This window comes from Diorhabda sublineata, chromosome 3, assembly GCF_026230105.1.
Source record: "Diorhabda sublineata isolate icDioSubl1.1 chromosome 3, icDioSubl1.1, whole genome shotgun sequence".
In the NCBI taxonomy this organism is placed as follows: Eukaryota; Metazoa; Arthropoda; class Insecta; order Coleoptera; family Chrysomelidae; genus Diorhabda; species Diorhabda sublineata.
The window spans coordinates 26874017-26883918 of NC_079476.1; the positions used below are offsets into that span (position 1 = coordinate 26874017).

Genomic DNA, 9902 nt, shown 5'->3' on the forward strand with positions numbered 1-9902 from the left:
CATCTTCACCAATCGCCACAAACAATTAGGCTATAGCTTAAGCTTAAGCCTATACGCAGCACATAACAATAAATATTGATAAGTTATCGCACAAAAACACGAAAACTATCATAATACACTTTCACAGAAACCGTTGAAGAAGAAGAAGATACAGAAAAAGTCATTAAACGTCGACTACCAGAGAAAAAACATTCAGTAGAAATCACCGAGATCACTGAAATAGAAGAAGAACAACCTACTGTAGAAGAAGTGACAAATGAAAATGTTGAGGAAAATCGAGACGTTAAGAAAAAAATAATTAGAATTAAAAAACAAAAACGAAAAGACGATGATAAAGAAGAAGTAGAAATCGAGGAAATCATCGATTTAAAGAAACCAACTGCTAAAAAAGATCTAAAACAAGAAGAAGAAATAGAAATTGAAGAAATTATAGACGAAACTAAAGATATTAAAAAGAAAATAAAGATGTATAAACCTAGAACTAGTGAATTCGGTATGGACGAAGAAGATTTAGGACCTCTAGAAGATATCGAACTACCATCTCATAAACAATTACCTTTAAATACTTCGAAAGTCGTTTCGGAAGCTGTTACAACGGGAGCTTTAGCTCACTTAAACGAAATCGTAACTGATTCCAAAGCAGATGTTGAAGTTCTTCCACATTCAGCAATTGAGCAAAAAGAAGTTTTAATAAACGAAAGCGGAAAGAAATATGACAAAGTTACAGATTTATCTACAAAAGCCCAGACTAGTATAGACAACGTCGAAGCTTTACAAATATCAGAGCAAACATCTCATGATATACCAAAACAATTTGAAGGTACTTTCAAACCTTCGAGCTCCAGTGCTAAAAAAATTATACAACCTCATGAGACCGTACAAGTTGAAGAAGTGACTTTAGGTGACACTTCCATGACGTACGATGAACATTTTGTACCTGATAACAAAGCTACAATGTCTATACTACCACAAGAAGCTAAGACTATTTCAGAAACAGAAGTTTCTTTAAAAGAGACTGAATTAACTCCAGCTTCCGTTGAAAATGTTAAACCTCTTGAGATAAATATGTCTGCTGTTTATTCTGAAGCTACAAGTACTAGCGAAGTAGCTCAAACTGATGAAGACGTTGAAAAGCTTCAAGCTACTGTGGATCTTGTACCACATGTTGCAATTTTGGAACAAACAGTTCTCGCAGAAGAAAAAGAAAGATTCGGTGAGGATTTCCATCCTGGTACTTCATTAGCAACTAAATCGATAGATTCTGTGGAAGCTTTTGAAGTAACTGAAACTACTATTCAAAGCTCTACAGGTGATCATATCCCACAGAAAGTACCAAATTTGATCAATGCTGAAAAGAGTTTACAACCTCATGAAACTGTACAAGTAGAAGAAGTGACTTTGGGTGACACTTCCACGACGTACGATGAACATTTTGTACCTGATAACAAAGCTACAATGTCTATACTACCACAAGAAGCTAAGACTATTTCAGAAACAGAAGTTTCTTTAAAAGAGACTGAATTTACTCCAGCTTCCGTTGAAAATGTTAAACCTCTTGAGATAAATATGTCTGCTGTTTATTCTGAAGCTACAAGTACTAGCGAAGTAGCTCAAACTGATAAAGATGTTGAAAAGCTTCAAGCTACTGTGGATCTTGTACCACATGTTGCGATTTTGGAACAAACAGTTCTCGCAGAAGAAAAAGAAAGATTCGATGAGGATTTCCATCCTGGTACTTCATTAGCAACTAAATCGATAGATTCTGTGGAAGCTTTTGAAGTAACTGAAACTACTATTCAAAGCTCTACAGGTGATCATATCCCACAGAAAGTACCAAATTTGATCAATGCTGAAAAGAGTTTACAACCTCATGAAACTGTACAAGTAGAAGAAGTGACTTTGGGTGACACTTCCACGACGTATGATGAACATTTTGTTCCTGACAACAAAGCTACAATGTCCATACTTCCACAAGAAGCTACGACTATTTCAGAAACAGAAGTTTCTTTAAAAGAGACTGAATTTACTCCAGCTTCCGTTGAAAATGTTAAACCTCTTGAGATAAATATGTCTGCTATTTATTCTGAAGCTACAAGTACAAGCGAAGTAGCCCAAACTGATGAAGACGTTGAAAAACTTCAAGCTACTGTGGATCTTGTACCACATGTTGCGATTTTGGAACAAACAGTACTCGCAGAAGAAAAAGAAAGATTCGGTGAGGATTTCCATCCTGGTACTTCATTAGCAACTAAATCGATAGATTCTGTGGAAGCTTTTGAAGTAACTGAAACTACTATTCAAAGCTCTACAGGTGATCATATCCCACAGAAAACACCAAATTTGATCAATGCTGAAAAGAGTTTACAGCTTCATGAAACTGTACAAGTAGAAGAAGTGACTTTGGGTGACACTTCCACGACGTATGATGAACATTTTGTTCCTGACAACAAAGCTACAATGTCGATACTTCCACAAGAAGCTAAGACTATTTCAGAAACAGAAGTTTCTTTAAAAGAGACTGAATTTACTCCAGCTTCCGTTGAAAATGTTAAACCTCTTGAGATAAATATGTCTGCTGTTTATTCTGAAGCTACAAGTACAAGCGAAGTAGCTCAAACTGATGAAGACGTTGAAAAGCTTCAAGCTACTGTGGATCTTGTACCACATGTTGCGATTTTGGAACAAACAGTTCTCGCAGAAGAAAAAGAAAGATTCGGTGAGGATTTCCATCCTGGTACTTCATTAGCAACTAAATCGATAGATTCTGTGGAAGCTTTTGAAGTAACTGAAACTACTATTCAAAGCTCTACAGGTGATCATATCCCACAGAAAACACCAAATTTGATCAATGCTGAAAAGAGTTTACAGCCTCATGAAACTGTACAAGTAGAAGAAGTGACTTTGGGTGACACTTCCACGACGTACGATGAACATTTTGTTCCTGACAACAAAGCTACAATGTCTATACTTCCACAAGAAGCTACGACTATTTCAGAAACAGAAGTTTCTTTAAAAGAGACTGAATTTACTCCAGCTTCCGTTGAAAATGTTAAACCTCTTGAGATAAATATGTCTGCTATTTATTCTGAAGCTACAAGTACAAGCGAAGTAGCCCAAACTGATGAAGACGTTGAAAAACTTCAAGCTACTGTGGATCTTGTACCACACGTTGCGATTTTGGAACAAACAGTTCTTGCAGAAGAAAAAGAAAGATCTGGTAAAGATTTCCAGCCTAGTACTTCACTTGCTACTAGATCAATAGATGCTGTAGAAGCTTTCGAAATAACTGAAACTAATGTTCAAAACTCTATAGGTGACTATATAACTCAAACATCGCCTAATTTAACAAGCGCCTCAACAGAATTTATATCCAAAGAAAGTTTAGTTATCCAAGAAAATTATTTAGGAGATGTACCTGCTGATTTACAACAAAAAGAAGCCGCACACGGATTAGCAAACATAAATATTATACCTCAAGAAGCTACACATATTTCGGAAGTATTGATTTCTCAAAAAGAAGTTGAACTCGAAGATTTCACAAGACCCAAAGAAGTTCATGCAGATACAGGGTTTTCTACTAAAGAAGGTATTAACGTCGAGGAAGTCCAACAAGGTATGGCAGAAGCGGGCTTAATTTTAGAAAAACCAAAAGCTGTAACACCAAAATACAATTTAGATGCGAGAGAAGCTCTAACAGTAGAAGAAGTTTTAGCTGAAGATAAACCCGGTAAACATTTTCCAGAAGCCTTCGTAGCTACTGAAATAGCTTCAAAAAGTTTCATTACGCAAAAATCTTTATCGCAACATCAAACTATTGCTCCCGAATTAGAAGGAGAATATATCCCTGGAAGACTTCCTCCAGGACAATTAGCTCAGATTAATATATCTAGCGGTGAAGGAATAATTGTATCACAAACAGAAATATCTGAGAAAGAAAAAGTGCTAGAAAAGTTTCAACAAGGTGAAACTGCTGAAGCTACAGAAGATATTTTGTTTTCCGAAGGAATCGTGGTTACCACAACAGACTGTCAGCAACCTCAACAGCAAATTTTAGAAGAAACTATCGATTATAAAAAGAGTACCGTTGAATTATCACCTTTAGAAGCTTTGGTATCACAAGATACGTTTTTCAACGAGATGGAGAAACATTACGAAGAAGAAAAACCTTCTTTCAAAACAGCTGATACATCATTTAATTTGATAGAGATTCCTAGTAACACAATGACTACAATTGAGGAATCAGAAAATGAATTACCAGTATACTCCCAACCAACAAAAGTACTTCCAGTTTCTTCGTTTTCCCCCAACCAATCTCTTACAATTGAAGAAATAGAAACTAACGAACTACCAGATAGTTTTAAAGATTATCCTAAATTTACAACTGATGTAGCTTCTTTAGATATAGAAACTCAAGAAGCAACTCACGTAACTGAAACAAACGTTATAGAAACTGATACGACATACGAAGTAACTCAAAAAGAAAGTTATAATATAGAAACATCTTTAACTGGACCGTTACAGGAAGTGGAAATAACCGAATCGCAATTATTAGAAATGGAGAAACATCTAAAGAAATTTGAGCTTCCAGATACGCAAAAAGTAAAACAAGTTCCCACTACGCTTTTACCTACTGGAGTGACTGAAGAAATAATAGCAGATGATAGTATAGAGAGTCTCAAATTGATTAAAAATATCGAGAGTACAGCAGAATTTTCGCAATCGTTACATAATGAAATTGTAGTAAGTGAAGCACAAATAACAGAAGATGTGGAAAAAATTGAAGACGTTAAAACAGATTCAAAACAAGCAACACAAACAATACTTCCTCAAGAAGCTTTGAACGTAATAGAAACTACTTCAGAAGACAAAGAAAAGCAGTACTCACCAAACGAAAGACCATCAGGAGTTCAAGCTACTTTAGATATATCCGCACAACAAGTAGCAAGTAATATTTTAACAGAAATACAAGAATCATTAAATACTTTTAAAATTGAAGCAGTTCAAGAAGCTACAGCTATCCCAGAGCAAGAAACTCTAAGCACAATAGAAATTACCCAGCATGAAACAGCGGAAAAAGAAGAAGAATATTTAGAAAAGAAACCAGAAAGTAAAAATATAGTAGTAGAAATAAGCGATGTACTTAAAGGAGTTAATGTATCACAAGTAGTATTGAACGAAAAAGAAGATTTATATGAAGAACAGCCTAAACCACTACAAGTTTTAGCTTCTAAAGCTTTAGAATTTCAAAACGTTTTCGTAACATCCGAAATTGAAAGTGTAGTACACGCTGATTTAATAGAAGAACAAGAAATACCAACAGGCAAAGCTAAAAAGTTCACGAAACCTTTTAACGAACTTATCGTAACAGAAACTAATGTAACAGACGTTGAACACAAACTTCCAAAAGATCATATACCTTATTCGAAAAAAGCTAACGTAGATATACTTCCAGGACAAGCATTATTTGTAACTGAAACTGTAGTAGATCAAAAAGAAGAAGACTTAAAAGTACCACAAGTTGAAACTACTTCAGCTTCTGTTAATATCGATGAACAAAATTTAGCAGTAAAAGAACAAGTTATAGCAAATGCAGTACCAGGAGATTTCACGCAAGAAGTACCAGTAACTTTCAATGCTGCTACTACACAAGATCTAACAGTCTCTCTAATACAAACAGAAATAACAATTGGAGAAAAAGAAGAAGATAAACCAGACGATATAGTACCTGATAAGAAACGAGCAAATGTAGAAATATCAGAAACTGTGAGTTTAAATATAACAGAAATAACTACAGATGATAAAGAAAATGTTTTATCTGAAACGAAAGTTCCAGATGGAGTAGAAGGTACTTCATCCGTAGTACCGTTCGTAAGTGCTATTACTGAACAAATTTTATCAAACGAAAATATATCAAAATTCGAAGATAAGTCATTCGATACTGTAAATGCTTCTTCTGATTTATTACCAATCGATAGCTTGACTACAACAGAAGCTATTACATACGAAACTGAAGGTTATTTATCTGAAATACAACCAAGTACTAAACAAGCTCAAAGTGATTATCAACAAGCAGAAGGTTTATCAGTTACAACTGTATTAACTGAAATGAAAGAACAACCTTTAGATGAAGAAAAAGTTGACGTAAAATCTGTAGGTTCAACTTTGATACCACAAGATACTATACAAATACAAGAAGTACTTATACAAGATAATATTAAAGATTTTAAAGACGATGATATTATTTCATACTCGGCTACTACAGTACAATCAGAAAATCAAAGTATTATAAATACAGAAACTATAATTAATGAAAAGGAAGATGCTTTTAACGAAAGTGCAAAACCTTCTAAATATACAGCAGATATTAACTTCGAAAACTTGACAGTTTCCCAAACGACTGAAGTAGTACCATCAGAAACTGAAACCGATTATCAAATACAAGAAAATATTCCTAAAAAACCATCAACTTCTTTAATAGATATGCAACCAGTAGCCGAAACTACAATTATACAAATAGAAGAATCTACGGATACCGTTAGAAAAGATGAAATACTTTCAACTACAGCGGATATTGAGCAAACAACTATTGAAGCAGTTGTACAAACTAAACCTTTAGTACAAGAATCTGAAACGTATTTTGAAAAATTCGATATACCTTCCAAAAATGCAGATATATCTTTTATAGCTGATCAAAGTTTAACAGTAATACAAACTGTTAGTAATGAAGCTGAAACTGTTTTAAAACCTGATATTCAACCAGATGTATTAACAGCATCGACTGATTTAGAATCTCATACAATTCCTCTAACAACTGAACATAAAATAATGGATACAATAAGTGATATAAACATCGATAAACCTATTGAAGTTAGTGCTAATACAGAATTTGATACTTTATCAACCGCAGTAAAATATGAAACTATAACATCTGAAGTTGAAAGTACTGCTCCTGAAGATCAAAAGCCAAAATCTCAAGAAGTTTCAATTTCTATAGATGAAGGAAAATCTATTACAGTAGAAAGCGTTATAGTACAAGAAAACGAAATAGAATTTTCACCAATGGAAATCGATACTAAAGTAGCTGATTCTAATTTAACAGATACTAAAATTATAGCTTCACAATCACAACCTTTAACTGAATACGATTTAGAAGATCTTACTATCGAAACTTTAGAATCAATAAATGCTATAGAAACTAATTTACCACACGATCATATAACTATATCGGAACAATTAATTATAGATAATGAGGAGGAATTTTCAAAAGAAACTAGAGAAGCTGAATTTTCCGCTACAGTTAGTTTCGAAGCTAAAACATCTGTTACAACTAATGAAGAAATATTAGGTCAAAAAGAAGGTGTACTAAAGCCCTTCGTTTTACCAGAAACCAAACAAGCTCAATCAGAAATCGATGTTGTACATAAAATTGTACAACAGAATGTTAGTAATATAATAGAAAGTACTGGAATATATAAAGAAGTTAGTTCAGAAGAAGTTGTCGCTAAAGAAAACGAAGAAGTATTAAATCCTTTGATTATCACAGAAAATTTATCTCAAGAAAGCGAAACTGAATTTACAGGGCAATTTAAACCTTTCACGAGCGAAGCTAATGTTGGTTTACAAGAAAAATCTCATGGAATCACTATAACTGAGTTGATAGTACAAGATAAAGAAGATAATTTAGATAGTTTCCGTACTAAACCTAGTCAAATAGCTAATCTAGAAATTGATACTATTACTGTACCACAAACTTCCGAAATATATTTAGAAGATACTTTTAAAAAATTAATAACTACAAAAGAAGATTCTATAAACGCGAATATTGAAATGATACCACATCAAGAATTAGTGGAAACTCATCATCAAGTACAAGAAAAGGAAGGAGAATACGAAACTATTGAAACATCTAAAAGACAAGCTGAATCTAAAATAGACATAGAAAGTGCTTTATCTGCTACACAAGTTATACCTGCAGAAGTAGAAGGTACTTTTGATAAATTCCAACAACCAGAATCGGTTTCAGCAGTACAATCTATTTTAGAAAATAGAAGTGCAGAAATAACTGAGGTTTTAACACATTCGCAAACAGAAGAAGTTAAACCCGAATCGATACAAAAAGAAACAGCAACATCTAAAATTAATCCTTCTGAATCTATTAGTCAAAGTCAACCAATTGTAGTTGAAAGTATAGATAAATTTAATGATATAATGAAACCGAATGAAACAACAGCAGAAGAAAAACTCGATATCCTATCAGAATTGATTATAAGCGAAACGCATTCAGAAGCAGTAGCGACAGAATTTGATAAAACTACGAAAATCACGACAAGCAAAGCCGAGAAACAAATAGATACAAGAAAACATCTCGAATCTTCAGAAGTGCTTACTACAGAAAATATTTCAGATCTTCGCATACAAGATTTACTAGAATCCGTGGTGCAGATTCAGAGAGATACAATTGAAGGTATTATAACAACAGAAAACGTTGTACATGAAACTGAAAAAGAACTCAACGATGTACTAATAGTTGATTTGAAAACCGCTAATAAAACTATCACACCTGTAGATAGCGTAGGGGTTTCAGAAGTAATAACAAGGGAATCGGAAATACCTTTACCACAAGAAGAAATAATAGAAAGAAAATCAGAAATAACTGTAGTACCAATAAAATCCATAACGCAAACAGAAATAATAGCAGGAGATACGACAAATAAATTCCATGAAGTTCCTATGTTACAAGAAAATGTTGTAGTCACTCAAGATCAACAAGAAACTGTTCTAATATCTGAAAAACTTGTACAAGAATCCGAGAAACCTTTCGAGGAAGATAAAGTTGAAAATAAAACGGTAACAGTAGATTTTGTACCAGAAAAACACGTTTCCATAAGTGAAATAATAGCAACGGAATTAGAAGATATTTTCGTTAAGAAACCAGTTGAAATATCATCTGCTGAGAAAACGGTGGTACCACAAGAAGCTACGGAAATAACAGAAATACGTTCGGATCAAAATATAAGTGATTTAACTATAAGTAAAGAAGAAGAAAAATTCGCTTCAAAAGATTTGATCGTTTTGAATCAAATCAACGTAACGGAAACGATATTAACGGAAAAAGAAATAGATTTTGAACAGATTAAAAAAGAAGAAGTATCAAATGCTGATATTAATTTAGAAAAACCTGGAAAAACAGCTGAAGTTTCACAAATATTAACCAACCAAATTGAAGAACCTTTAGGAGAAGAAAAATATAATAAACAGCACGCTTCTACGGATATAATCGAACATACTTCTATAGTGGAGAGAAATGTCGAATCATTGGATAGTTTAAGAGAATTAACACCACGAAAACAAGAATTTCCTCGTCAAGCTTCGACTCAACAAGATATTTTACATGGAGTTACAGAAACGACGGTACAAACTCAATCAAATACAGAAATTATAACAACGCAAATACCGGATTCGAAAATCGCTAACGAGATTTTAACACTTCAAGAAGGTATAACGGTCACGGAAATAATAACCCACGGTCAAACTGGTGAAGAAATATTGGAAACGTCAGCTACGGAAACAACAGCGAGCGAAGATATACTTCAAAAAGTATCTCTTATCAATGAAGAAGTGATGAGTCTTCAATCGCACGATATATTAAATCCGGATTCTACTATACCGCATAAAGGGAAGATGAAGTACGCGGATTTTCCTCAACATGAAATTATTATAAGCGATCAAGTAATTTCGGAAGGTTTAGAATTATTAGAAAATGTACAAGCCACAACAAAGAAAGTCAAAGTTGTTATGGAGGATTTGACTCCGAGTGTAGAGATAAGTGAAGTTTTGCTGCACGAATTAGAGGGTAAGTTATCACACCCATTAATAGGTGAACCATATCATACACAAAACAC

At 33.6% G+C, this 9902-nt stretch overlaps 1 protein-coding gene across 2 annotated transcripts in view; it reads left to right on the plus strand.

Moving 5' to 3' along the window:
* LOC130441960 (titin) overlaps positions 1-9902 on the plus strand; it is a 159229-nt gene that overhangs the window by 109693 nt on the left and 39634 nt on the right. For both annotated transcript variants that reach the window (XM_056775888.1, XM_056775887.1), the window contains one exon: positions 128-9853. In XM_056775888.1, the coding sequence (XP_056631866.1) occupies positions 128-9853 (9726 nt within the window). The remainder of the gene's footprint in view (positions 1-127; positions 9854-9902) is intronic.